Genomic DNA, 15296 nt, shown 5'->3' on the forward strand with positions numbered 1-15296 from the left:
TTATAAAATGTCATTTTACTTAATTTCCATATTATATCACGTCTTTTAAAGCTTTAATCAATATTATTTTTTTTTTTTTTTAACTTAGCTTTTTTTACACGGAGTTATAACGAAGTGTTTTTGGTGTGATGTAAGACAACATCTCACATAGCATGATGCAGCTAATCATGTTCACACTACAGTGATTAGATTTAGGTGCCCGATTAATATAGATAATCCACTTTTCAGGCATGACTCATACAATTAGTGACACCAGAATTGTCTAACAAGTAACATTCATTAGTACTTACATTATTTTGGTGTGGTCTGCAGTTTTATTAAAATGGAAAATGAACTTATTATATCAACAATGCTAAGTGAAAAAGGTGAAACATTAAAAGTTTTAATGATTTTAAATTTTGATATCACAAAAGTTATTCGAATGGAGATATTAGATAGAAATGCACAAATAAAAACTGCAGAGCTTTTTCACGAATATATACACAAGATAAACTGAAGGTTAATGTCAGTGGTTTAATTCACATTCACGAAAAACTAGAATTAAAAATTCTAAATCGCCAAAAGTTTAGCAATCGTTTAAAACGGAAAGCAATTACAGACGTATCAGAATGACCTAGTAAATTATTTCATAGACAATTAAAAGAAGAAAACTTGTCCACACTAACATTAACTGATGTTACGTAGAAAATAATATGCATTATGCACGCACAACAAGTTACTCTCAAATACCAAAAGCTATAAGTGATGTTCTTTCTGTTTTAAAATTCTATGGAAATTAAAACTACAGACAACGAACAATTTATACTATTTAATGACTCGAACACTGGCATTATAGTTATGTTCTCATGTCAAACTAACTTAAGCTTTTTTAGCAAAATAAGTGTATTTTATGTAGGTGGAACTTTTAAGTATTGCACTAAATTTTTCTGTCAGTTATTCACAATTCATGGATTACAAAATGGTTTTTATATTCCACTTGTATTTTTTTTATTAAAAGATAAACAAACATTGAGTTACTTTAAGGCATTTAAAGCAATTAATCACGAAATAACCAAAATAAATCCCTCATATTCTCCAAAAATAATTTACGTGGATTTTGAAAAGGCAATACACAATGCAGTTAATAGAACATGGCCAAAAACCTTAGAGGAGGTTGTCGATTTCATCTCCGCCAGTCTTGGTAGAGAAAAATACAAGAACTACGCTTGGCTTCAGTCCATATCCAAAATAATGAAATACTCAAGTACTTAGCATTGACGTTTAGGAACCACACGAAGTTGTTTTTCCTATGATATTATGATTTCACAGTTTCAATTTTTTATAAAACCTGACAGGTATCTTTATTATTTCAATATCACTTTAGGAATCACTCAACAATAGATAAAAAGGTAACATGAATTGGGTCCGGGTCGCAAAAAGATTCGTTTACCAGTTTTGGTACGCAATTGGAGTGCGTCCCATTTTCTACACATAATAATATAATTACCAAAGGCCTAGTTACCGAGGGTCATTAAATAATATAATTCACCCCCAATAATTAAATAATAATAATAATTGTACATTCCTACAATAAAGCTCTATCAAAAGATTTTTAAATTTAGATTTCCTAACACCTATTTTGTAATTATTAAGGTTTCTTTTGGAATGTATATTGACTATTTAGTATAAATTATATAAATTATAAACTGCTACAATATTATTGTTATTATTGAATCAACAGTTTTAGTTAGCACAGTTTAATCAGCACTCTGTTTTTTTCGTAGGTGTCAAAAATTTGTTGTAACCCTTTTGGTGAAAATGTGATAAATATTTATTGAATTAACCAGTTATTGTAAAAAGCATTTATTTTATTTTCGCAAAAAAAAACTCGAAAAATATTTATGAAGATTAACGACAAAGTAGTGAAGCTAACTACGTATATGTATATATTTTTTGCTATATTTCAATAATACAATTTCCTAATTAATCAATTTATGATCATTAAATAAAAATCGTATGTTATTGAAAAAATTGAAGTAAAAACAGCTATTACTTTGTTTGGTATTTGTTTGAGCTGTACGTATGATTTACGATATACATATATATATATTTAGTATATTTTAAATCGTACCCATGTGGCTCAAACAAATACCTAACAAAGTAATTACTACTTTTACTTCAATTTTTTCAATTACACACGATTTTTATTTAATGATCATGAATTGATTAATTATGTTGGGTAATAAAATGCATATGATAAACATTAGAGATAAAGACGTTATCACTTTCATATACAGCTGAATGGTTAACATTTGGCACGGATAAAAATACCTAAAAACTGTTGAATAAAATATATTAAAAACAATATTTCTTGATAAAATATTTTGAATTTCCTGATTTACACTAACAGATCTTACAGTACAATGTATTAATACATGCACTAAAAATTTATAAAATTACCTGAAAATGCTAAAAAAAATTATATAAAAATGGAAAAACATTGCGAAAAATGCAACAAAAAAATTTAACCTTTACAGTATTTGTTAAATGAAATCAATTATGCACTTGGAATGAATTTTCAAATAAAAGTAATCCACTAACATTGAAATTTAGGACCTACATTTAAAAATAATAAATTATATTATAATTTATAATTTTAATTTTAAGTGCAATAATTTCAATATTTTTAGTTGATAGTATATCTACAATCTAAGTTGGGTGTTATTATGTGGTATGGTTAAAGTAAGGTCAGTACACCGTCAGTACAAAGTGTGTTGACATTATAGTACAGTATTTATAATTTAACATAAATATTTATGAGTCAGAATGTGGGCCGATAGGTTCGTGGTGATCACAGCAGTAGTATTGTGCTGCAATGGTGGGATACTGACCGAAAGTGTAAGATATGAAAAACTATAAATTTGTATACCAGAGCTGTATTATTTTGTGTAGAACATTATCTATTGGTACTGCTAGTACGCTATTAGTCTCAGATTTCTTTTCCACTCAGTATAATCGGTTTAGTTATTAATATTAATTCGTAGTTGTCACTCGTCAGCTTTGGAGTCTGTTCTGTAACAATTAACCTGATTCGCATCTTTTTTCGTTTCGTACAACTCCTATTTTGACTTGAAAACATCGCTTATTAGGCACACTGTAGTATAGGTACTTACCCAGCAGCGTACCTACCGCATAATATCTCCATCCGTTATCTATATCAAGGCGACACAGTGTCTGCTGCATATATACAGAGTACTAGCAGTTCCTAGTAAGTAATGTTTTTTTTAAATAATTAAATATATTTCATACAAAAAATTGATTGGTATTCAATACATTAAGTAGAAATATTAAACTCATACTTTATTCGTAGAAAAGTATAAATAATTGAGAAAATAATAATAACGATATGATATACAAATTACTTAACCATTATTATTTCCTAAAATAAAATCACTTGAATGTATACACATATTTATGATACATATGGAATTGTGTATAAAGGGTGATTGTCTCAACAGAAATTAACTACTGAATATCACAAAAAGTATAAACGGTGTTAAAAATATTTTTCTTTACATAATTTAAACCACCAAGTGGCCAATACCTATAGTAAATTATGATTTTGTGTGTGTTCTCTGAGCCATTTTTGTGGTTTCCTATTTAAACAACAAGTCCATACATCACAACAATTTTAAATATTTTATCTGTAGTTGAAAATTTGATACTTTTTATATAACAATGTAGACATTTAAAAAATAAACAGTAAAAAATAATATTTAAAAAAAGGATACAGATGTGATAAGGATTTTTTATTTTTGGTTATGTCTCAGCTTAAATATTTTACTAAACACAAATCTGGAAAGTCGCTCTGCTGTGTATTTAGTAGGTAGTAAGTGTCGAGTGTACCTCTTTGTTGTGTAGATATGTCACTGTCATAGATGATTTCATATATAGTGGTGTAAACATTCAAGTTCTTACAAATTATTTTTCGTTTAAATATCGAATTTTATCAAAATATCAACTTCAAACTTGTTTTACGAATATTGTTCAACCTATTTATTTTTTATTTTTAGAAACCACTCCAAAAATCATTCTTCTTTGAGTGATAACTGGGGCGTATAGTTTTGAACTAACCACGAGATAGTCAAGATTATCGTCCGATGTACACGATGTTTGGCAACGCAGATCCGATGCAACAGAACGCAAACTCGTTCGAAGCAGAAAATGCCCAACACAATTTATTGCTTCTGGTAAACCTGGTGATCAAAGTGAATGACTTAATAAGTAGACAACATGTTGACAAAAAATCTTCAATGGTATTTAAAAAACTGTTTGAAATCATTTGCAATGCTTGGGAAGAGCAGACCTACAAGCTCAGCAATGCCTTGTGGAACACGTTCAAACATTGTGGTGGAACAGATTTGTTGATTAAAAATAATTGTGCGTCCGAATATGAAATCGTACAATTTTCGAGCGATAGACTTGTGGAAAAAAGCCAAACAGAAACTAACGACTACATATTGAAAAACGTAGAAGAAAAATTCTTGCGCATAGTACCTAAAGACAAGACTCAAGTTAGCTCGCTCGATATATTTAAGTTTAATTTCAGTAAGTTTTATTATATTTTAAACATTCATAAATACTCATTTATCTTTCTTAACGAAAATTCAAAGCTCAGTGCTAAAAAAAAATTATTGTATTTTTCAGGAATCTTTGAAAACTTATTCAAACAATCCGATATCACTTTCATTGACCCCAACGAACTCGTTGGTTTGGGCGTACTTCTCGACGAGTGGCGACGACGAGATTTCGTGTCTCTGAAACAAACCCTCAATGCACTATTCAACTTATGGAGGCCGCATGGATGCCCAAAACACAAAAATTGTATGATAAAGCATAACATACACACTCGGTTTTTCACATTGATGTTTAAGACTGAAGACAATGTCAAGAATTACATTGCCATTTTGGTTACCGATAATGAAATCAGGACAGCAATAATTAAACGTAAAATACCGACGGAAATATTCAAGTTTAGTGTAGCCAATGTCCGTTGCCAAAGCCAAATTTGCATGGAAAAATGCACTCCTGTTTTTAATTCCAATAGCGAGGAAACGTCAAAAGCGTCTAAAGCCAGAATCAAAAAGCAGCTTGATAAGACAAGTATATTCGGAGCCATAAACGTTATCAAACCACTGGAGAAGGTGATCGTTAATAACACAGCATCCGAATTAAGGGATCAATCAAGTCGGTTGACTGTCGAAGAAGTGCCTAATAACAGGCTCAACATGTGTGTTCACCAATGGTCCGCGGAGGAAGTCCATAGATGGTTCAAGCCAATTGGGCTTACCGAGTTTGCGGATAATTTATTGAAAAATCGAGTCGATGGTGATCTACTATTGCGTTTAACCATAGACGAATTGAGAAACGAAATCGGAATACTCAACGGAATAATGAAAAAAAGGTTTGTATAAGTATACACTTAGAGAACTGACTGTTTAAAATACCTTATCCAAATGTATTGTGGTGTTACGCATGCGCTGCGTCTTCGTCCTGTGACTGTCGAGTACCAACGCTTGCAAATGAGAAACAGTGGGGGGAACCAAAGTGTGAGGTTGCAGAGTGGAAATGGAAGTCGACGACTGATTTTTGTCGGACCACGCCCCGTTTTCTCCCTGAACGGACTTCAGTTCGGAAGTTAACCAATTGCGCTTAAAATGATACTATACTTCTTACGCTAGGTCATTTTCTAGGTTGATAAACTCCGTGCCATTAGAGAACGCATACGGCTCGCGCATCCGAATGATCGCCTTTCTTTCATTTTGAGGTCACATGTCGGCGTCTCCCTAGTGGTACTGTCATTTGCAACGTTTATAATATTATAAAAAAGCGTATTGATAAATAGGTTTTTTTCAGATTCAATAAAAAAAAAATTACAAACCTAGGTACATTAAACATGTCCAATGATCGCCAATATTAATAATATTAGTACATTTTTAATCTATACCTATAATAATACACATAAATATATTATGTAATTACAATTTAATAATATTATTCTATACTCTGTTCAGAATAAGAAAACACCGGGGAGGCGGACGAAGACTGCTTCTAGTTTGAGCATTCGCCCCACTCTCCACAACAGACCATTGCCGTCGACACCTCGCACTCTGCCTACACCGCTCACCATGCCGTATGCGCGAGTGCGGTGCGTTCTTATTCTGAACAGAGTATATATTACAGTATACTACTTTTAATATAATATTTAATTGTAAACAGTATATAAGGATCATAAAATATAAGCAGCGCAATTGGTACACTTACTTTAAAATACAAATTTGGATTTAGGCGCAATTGGTGCATGCCCTATAGCTCGACTCACTTCCTTTATTATGTCATATAAGTTCATAGATGTTTTCATACACCGATTAAGAGTTTATAGTTTTCTCTTCAGTCTTTATTGCTCTTAAAATTTGTATTTCTTGTATTATCGCTTATTAAATTACTTCATTATTCGCTGTAATACATGTAGGTATTACGCAGGTCATAGTTATTAACAATATGAATAGCTAAAAATTAAAAAGTTATTTTTTTATACTTTGTTATAATATAGGTAGGGAATTCGAATTTTTTCGTTATCTCTCGTTCCGCTGCTATTACGTTTAATTTTAAAATAATAACTTTTTTTAATACCGAATACCTATTTAAGATTTCGCTACTATGTTTTGTACTTCTTGGAGGACGCTCACATAATTTATAATTTATAAACTTAATATATTTGTAAGCAACTAACAATTAAATTAAGAAATTAAAAATGTTCTATAATACATCGATTTCCCATAAACATGTAATTATTTTTATATTTTCTAGATTTGTAAGGGAGCTAAACAATTTAAAACAATCAGCGGATTACAGTAGTATTGACACAACAGATTTAAACTCGTTTCTAAAATCAATCAATTTGGAGTATTCAGTGTACACGTATCCTATGTTGATTGCTGGGGTCACTAGAGATTCAATGAGGTATAATAAATTCCATCATTGCAATTTCGACCTTAAAAGATATACCAAATTAATCATACATTTTTGTTTTTGTAAATCATTCACAGTATAAATTAACATTTATCATCAAATAAATTTAAACAATTATTGTTTTAAATAATAAATTGACATTAATTTAGGTTTGTAACTGATGACCAACTCAAAAATGACTGTGGAATTTCAAACGGTGTTCACCGAAGTTGTATAATAACCTCGATCAAGGGTAAATTATTGTTTTAAAGAATTAGATTATTATTATTATGCATTAAATTAAAAAACATTGTACAGAAATGCCGGCGGTGTACGTAGAAAACATAAACAAACATTGTAGCCTCAGCGTGTACATCAGTTACAACCGATCCACCGATTCACTGCTGGCTAGGTAAATAACTCCTATCCTATGTAAAATTAAAATATGTTTCATACAAAAATCGTTAAAATAACAACACTGACTTATTACAGCTTAATTAAAGTACACTTGAAAATTCGAGGTTACAATAATGTGTTCCTCGACGTGAAACGTTCGAATGACGCCGAATCTCGCAATAATGTATTGCAGACCATAAGACAGACACAAAACTTTATAGTTGTGTTGACGCCAGGTTCATTAGACAAGCAGCTGATGAATTCGCCAGCCCGTGATATCGAACATTTTGATGTTATTCGCGAGGTAAATGATCCCCTCGCACAGACGTTGCACCACCATGCCATTATATTATAATATGGTACAAGATATTAAGAGAATTAGTTTACTGTCCTATAGGAAGTCACAACCGCGAGAGAAGGCCAGTGCAATATAATACCAGTATTGGACAAAAATTTCTCTTGGCCTCCGCCTGCACTGATACCAGACGACATGAAACACTTGTGCGAATTCAACTCGATAAGATGGGTGCACGATTATCAGGATGCGTGCGTGGACAAGTTGGAGACGTTTATGAACCAATTTTAGCGACTCAAATAACCCTATACTATCGGTACATAGACCATAACAAAATTAATACCCATATGCATTAAAATGTATATAATATTGTTATGGTAATCTACTGGTACCTATACTTATAATTACAACTTTTTTTAATTATTATTGTGCTTATTTTTATTAGTTCATTTTCGATTATATACTCATAAATCTTAAATAAACTTAGTACTGACACCGATAACATTAAGAGGATATCACCGCAATATTTGTTTTCTCTCTCAGACTCGCGAGCAACATAGACAAAACGCAATCACCTGAAATCTTTTTTTCGTGTGTTTTGAGTAACCTTAGATTAAAATCATCTATAACAAAAATTATAAAGAATACAATTTATGAGGTTATGACGTATCTGTTTTATATTTGTGTTAGTATTTGACTTTGTATTCGGCTTGAATGAGTGATTTTCTGTTAAGATTATTCAAAAACATAAAAAAAAAAGATTCGTCGTAAATGCGTTTTATCTACGTCGCGCGCGGGCCAGATAGAGAAAACAAATAGTGCTCTGATATCCTCTTAATTAGAATTAATTGAGCACTGACACCGATAACAATAATTAGAATTACACTTATTGTTATATTACGCATTTACCTATATTATATTATTATTAAATAAACTGTTTGAACAGTATAATTTTATGTTTACAATAAATTAATTAGAAACGCGGCCAAGTCAAATGTGAAGTTAGTATTGATTGTTATAGACATGATTTTATGATAATAATGTATTCTGTGCAGTACATAATGATTAAATGATTTTTGATAAAACTATTTTATGAATGATTTCAAATATATACTCTGTAAATACAATTTATATTAATATGTTTATATTAAAAATAAATTTTATTGGTGATTTAGTAATTGTTTTATTTTATCTATTGAAATTCCGATCAACTACAGATATTCAAACAAACATTTTTTTTTTGAAAGCAAACCATTAATTCTGCTATTAATTATTATATAGCTTAATAGTGAACATATTATATAGCATTGTAAAATAATAATTAAAATTAAAAGTACAATTTATAACATCTGATTTACTTTAACAAACTGTTTAATGTATATTTTTAATTTTGTATTTTGATTAAAGTTAAAAAGCATTTATTTAAATTTTGTTCATAACAATTCTGTTTTGGAATGTAGTTTTTATGTACAATAATTTTATTTGAGTACCTACATTGCATTTTGTATTTTAAAAAAGTGATAGATTTTATCAATCCCTGCTATTAGATTACAACGTTATCAAGCCAACTATCGTACTACACCTATGACTAAGACTATATACAAATATAGTTAAGTTTTTTTTTTTAATCATAAATTAATTTCAAACAATAAACTTATACTGAACTATCTATTACACTCTATCGGTTATTTTATGGAGTTAAAACGGTTTGAATTCTAGATAAGATCGTTTTTTTATTACTGATAGCCGATAAGTTGAGTCAAATTATACTTGGAAATCGGTGAAAACATCGACATTTAAAAAGTTGCCAACTAAGAACCGCAACGCTGTACAGTATGTGTCTAGAAAAGTCATAGTAATGGATGTGTTACATTTGAATTCAGTGGTATAAATTATTTTATACATATTTTGTATATTAAAAATGAGTCTATATTACCCACTAAGCACATTTCATGATATTATTTCTATGCAATAATTCAAATGAATTTTATAATTCAATTCAATTATTTCATTTCTATTCATTCCCTAACCTAGCCAACCAAATAAATCACATTATAGTAAAAGTAAACAAATAGATAAATAAACAATGGATGCCATACTATATGTGATAACGCATGGTGACGTATAAAACAACGTTATACAAAATCTAACTAATATCAGAATATCCTAGGGTTCAAAAAATCAACGAACGGGATAAAAAATTTCAATTCATAATAAAATTAAAAACGCCTGTTTAAAAAATATGAATAGTATTAAACATTTGCCGCCTAAATCTAACTGTGCTTAACTTCACATCCTATAACCTAACTAATGTAACTAACAAAAAATATATAGCGTATGCATTACCTGTATACTGTAAGTTATTTCTAATAGTATTATTTACTAAAAGTTAAAAAAAAATTAATTATGAGAATTCAATTTTTGTAACGTCTTTGAATTCGTTTAGTCATTACAAATCATATAACAATATATGTTATCTAACTAAAAAAAAATAGCTGATAAAAATTTACGAAGCGTATACGTGCTTGCAGGCATCAAAAGGTTTAAATTACTCTTATGCATTTTAAATAATTATGAACAATTAGTTTAATAGTTCAATTTTAAAATATATTTTTTAAAAAAATGCTTTTGCCAATGATTGCCAAGTTCCAAATTCATATAATAAATTATTAATAATAATTTAAGTAATATAGGGAATAATATATGATAAACATTTAACAATCAAACTCAAATAATATAATTGGGAACAATAATTTTTTTTACACAGCATTATCTGTATTTTTCTTTAATTGGATATTTTTTTAAAGATATTTTGACCTAGATTCGTTATACGTAAACTTGTTTGTAAAAAAAAAGATTATTCTGAGTACCAGATTAGTGACTATAATAATTTGGTAAGAAAAAACATAACATTAAAACTCGCATTTCACGTATTATTAAATATTATGGTTCATAGTTTCATACACTCAATGTATTCGACTCGATGAAGGTTTGTGTAAGATATGTATTATGACTTAGTACGTAGTTTTCAATTTTCCACTATAAAAATTATAAAACAAATGTTTTCATTACATTCTGAAATTTTTTCACAGTAAATACATAGTAGAAGCTCTATACTTCAAGAACTTTAATTTTACACATCCATACAATGCTAAAAGCTGAATTTTTCGGTTCGGCAGTATAAAATATTTATTAAGTATTGTGATCGGAAAATTTGTTTGTTTTCTTTTAACTCAATATGGAGTTGATATCTGAAGAAAAGGAAAAATCGGTAAGTTGTTTAATATAAAAACCTACATTTAATTTTAAAAACCGTAAGCATTTTTCAATTATTATATTGTTCTAATTAACAGTTTTCGTTTTCGTTTCAATCAATTTACATATTTTTCCTTTGTTTGATTTACTCTTATAGTCTTATATTTTTTAAAAAATATAGGAATAGTTTAGGCACATGTAAATTTCACCGATTCCAGGACGTCGATTTTAGAGACAGATTAATAGTATTTAAATATTAAATTGCACTGATACTATAATATAAAGAAACAAATCCAATTCTACAAAATATAAATTTAACAACTTAGGTGGTACCTTCATAGTTTATTTAACCGGTCAAAAGTTAGTACCAGCGAAATTTAATTTTCTTGTACTGTTAAAGAAATCGTACCAGTAAAATGTAGGTACATACAAAAAAGGTATAATCGGTAGAATTTACAATCGACCATTAAATTTAAAATGAGAAGTATATAATATTATAACCTATTCAAAAAACAACTTCTGCTCAATTGCTCACACCTCACTTCCTCCTACTCAACTGCTCGACTGCTAGTCGCTCTCTTCCCCAACCACCTGCTCTAATTATACTACTGGCTTCGACTTATCAGCTACGTAAGCAATATATATTTTATTCATGCGCAACTCACACGCACGCATGCGCCCAACCACAACATCTCGATACACACTTTGCCGCTAACCTACACGGTCATCGGATATTCGGATACATTTATGCATTCGATAACTTGTTGATATATGTTTATAATTATAGTATAACACGTTGGGTATGTATATTTACATATATATTAATCACAGAATCCCCAATTCACACTTTGCAGCGAACCTATACAGTCATCGGATACGTCTTCGATAACACCTTGGACATATATATATTTACAATCACCCGTTGAAGAAAATCATCATCTTCGCTACAAATGTATGTATATTGCTTTATTCTATTTAAAAATTGAACATAAACCGATTTTAGATGAGCAATTATTCTAAGCCTATTACGCCCGAGTATGGTGGTAAAGAATTTTTCCGTATACTCGAGAATATTCCTGCTGAAGAACGTCCAAACGCCCACCAATTTAGAATGCCTCAAGAAAACGAACCCGTTTCCAGCGCCATGGTTAGTTTAGAAACTTAATAGAACACCTACATAATATACCTAGGAAATATAAATTAAAATAAAATTATTATTTAGACTCTAGCCGAAGATACCGACTGTAGAACCAATACCATACAGCTCACTCCTGTTAATTGGCATAAGGTGTATTCTACACCAATTCGTCGTGCTACGGACCCAATCCACGCCAATTCACCAGAAATTTTCCCACCAACACCCCTACCTAAAGCACCGAGGAGTCCACTTAGGGTAAGAGTTGATTTATTTCCGGATATGGGGGAATGGGGCGATAAATGGAGATCGTCATCACTAATTTCGTCAAGTATGATAGCTCCACCACGGAATCGGGATAAATATCGGCAGCAGATCCATGACATATCTCGTGCGACTTCACCACCAGATGTACTCTATGACCGAGCACAATACACGCCAATCTCTGAACATAATATTCTAATTATCGGTGACATTCTAAATATAGCGCCACATTCGGAAGATAACCAGCCAGATGAGCTAGTCTGGTGGAATGACGGGTATGACGACGAATTGAATACACATATGGATGTTTTTGAAGGGCGAGGGGAGGAGAATTATAATACATTTAATGAAACGTTCTTAAAAAAAATTTAAAATTAAACATTTTTTTTTTGTTATTATTCACAACTCGTATTTTTATGTAGCTGTTTAAATGTTTAAAAAGTACAGTTACATAGCGGGCACTGTTCATTAACGCCTTGAACTGATTCACCGAACGGGTAGTGACGTCACAATTGTTAGCGGCGTCGAGTCTTGGGTCAGGGACTCAGGGTGTGTGATCTATTTAATTAAAATGTTCGATTTTTAAAAATGGGCCCTAATCGAAACACCTGATTTCACATTATTTATATGTCCAACCCCTAAAATCGATAACATCGATTTATCCGTGTTCAACTGTGTTTTTATATCAGTACCTCAAAAATAGAAAATGTTGAATTATTCTTGTTTGTATACCAATAATTAACCTAAATAATAATATATAACATAATAAAAAACATTTTTATATTGTAAATAGAAAACTCATTGCTAGGATAGTGTGTTTGGACTATTATATATATTGTAAATTTACTACATACATGTAACAACTTTGTACCTTTGTATAATCATGTTTTTTTCTGTTTCAGATAAATGGAAACCAATATTAAATACATAATTTTTTTTTAGTTAAACCTTATAAATTTTTCTTATACCTAAGTTAATGTATGTATATATGTTTGCATAGAATAACTCCCTGTCGAAACTTAAAATATAATATAATTGCTTATTAAAAAAATATATATATTTATATTTTATATTGTATACAATTAAATATTTTAAGAACTATTTATAAACAATTTTTTTGTAATGGTTTTAAAGTAGACACACTATTTAAGATTTAAGTTCTTATTAAAATTAGACATAAGGACAAATATAGAACAATACAAGATTTTAAAACACTATAATATGTTGAATAGATATTGTGTATGGAATATTTCGTCATCAACGGATCGAAAGTAGAGTTGTAAAATTCTTTACCATTATGTGAAAATTATGATTTATTCCAATAAAGTCAAAATAACAACATACTTAGACAAAAATAACACAAATACATTTATAACATGTTCTAACAAAATCTACAGTATACTGCAGCTATACCTACCTATACGAATAAAATATAATTTAATTCTTAAATTATTACCAATAGCTGCTACTTTTTACAAAACTGATTCAACAATTTTTGCCTAAATCGTTTACATAAACGTTCATATACATATTACAAAGCAAATATTGATATTGTTTCATGGTACTTCTAGGTATAAATATTACATAATACATTCAATTGATTTTACTCCAGTTTTAATAGAGGAATTTTTAATACCATAAAAGTAGAGAGTAGAGTACTCAATACTTTTATAATATTATAATAATTATATTGACAAATAATTTGATTTTAATGGACATGTAGAAACCTAAAATAAATATAATATGTTCTAAAACAGAAAAATATTGACCATTCTAACAATAAACATACTTACTTAATTTTATACACTTATATTACAACGAAATGGTGATACAACGGTTAAATATTAGAGAAGATAATTAAACTGAGAATTGTAATTAATATCTAGTACCTAGTGAGCTACAAACAATTTGTATGAAAAAATACATTTGTGAATAGTTTAAGATTATTTACAAATGACAAAGGAAACTAGAATCACACAATATGATGATGATATATTGACATCCACCACAATATTTAGTGTTGTCTTTGTATGAGTAATATATTATATTCGTGGTCACAAATTTGAATTCACTAAGGTTTATTTTTTAGATTATGAGCCTAGCGACAACTGTTTTTATTTCACATTGATGTAAAACTATTTACCAACAGGCTACAACCCATTACCCATTCACACACAATTTCAGTATTTATTTTACCGTTTGATTCAAGAATAAATGGAAAATAAATGTCTACACTAATATTTCTATACATTGTGCTCATTAGATTAAGTGAATATAGTTTAATTTGAGTGTTTCGTATATTATTATATTCGCTAGGAAACCTTATGAAAATATACACATGAGTTTCTATATTATATTATAAATATATTATAGAAAGTAGATACCTAGGTTACACAATAATAGGTTACTAAAAATAACCAACACTACAAAAATATCCAAAGGTTCAAAAAACAAACACACAGAGTATCTAATACGGGTTGAAAAATAAATTAAAATAACCTGTTTAAAAAAAAGAAGAATACTATTAACCCTTCGAAGTTTACATTCAATTATTGTGGTATGCCATGCCCACCTATATGCCGCAAATATCTCAATATTTTATTATTAACATTACAAACATTATTATTGACTATAAGTTAAAAAAAACAAAGTGTAATAATGAAAGGTATTACAATTTTCGTCATTGAATTTGTCTAGTCGTAACGAATAATATGGTGTTTTTGAATGTTATCGATCTTCAAACATAACTGACTAAAAGTTAAGGCGAGTATACGTACTATCAGGTGTCAAAAGCTTTACATTACAATGCTAAATTATAAATATTTATAGAAAATTATTTACCTATTCAATTTCAAAATAATTATACAAAAATATATTAATGATTGCCAAGTGGCAATTAAACACTATAATTTATTAATAATATTGTATGCATTTTAGGGTTTAGTCGTTCATAAAACATTA

General features: G+C 29.4%; 2 protein-coding genes across 9 annotated transcripts; both read left to right on the forward strand.

Moving 5' to 3' along the window:
• Positions 1-2908: 2908 nt before the first annotated feature.
• Positions 2909-8783, forward strand: LOC111042615 (sterile alpha and TIR motif-containing protein 1-like). Its single transcript, XM_022327286.1, has 8 exons — positions 2909-3247; positions 4053-4587; positions 4687-5443; positions 6850-7002; positions 7161-7243; positions 7309-7402; positions 7483-7690; positions 7784-8783. Exons 2-8 carry the CDS (start codon positions 4140-4142, stop codon positions 7970-7972), a joined length of 1932 nt encoding a protein of 643 aa, XP_022182978.1. The 5' UTR covers positions 2909-3247; positions 4053-4139; the 3' UTR covers positions 7973-8783.
• A 1787-nt stretch (positions 8784-10570) lies between these two features.
• LOC111042618 lies at positions 10571-13555 on the forward strand. 8 transcript variants are annotated; one of them, XM_022327294.1, is made up of 5 exons: positions 10571-10670; positions 10774-10952; positions 11791-11888; positions 11940-12083; positions 12159-13218. In XM_022327294.1, the coding sequence occupies exons 4-5, from the start codon at positions 11940-11942 to the stop codon at positions 12705-12707; spliced, it is 693 nt and encodes a 230-aa protein (XP_022182986.1). In that variant the 5' UTR covers positions 10571-10670; positions 10774-10952; positions 11791-11888; the 3' UTR covers positions 12708-13218. The 8 variants fall into 8 exon arrangements, with proteins under 8 accessions (XP_022182986.1, XP_022182990.1, XP_022182984.1 ...); XM_022327298.1 differs by having other exon boundaries at positions 10596-10698; positions 11958-12083; positions 12159-13222; XM_022327292.1 differs by having other exon boundaries at positions 10597-10698.
• Positions 13556-15296: the final 1741 nt, after the last annotated feature.

This window comes from Myzus persicae, unplaced genomic scaffold, assembly GCF_001856785.1.
Source record: "Myzus persicae strain clone G006 unplaced genomic scaffold, MPER_G0061.0, whole genome shotgun sequence".
Classification (NCBI taxonomy): Eukaryota; Metazoa; Arthropoda; class Insecta; order Hemiptera; family Aphididae; genus Myzus; species Myzus persicae.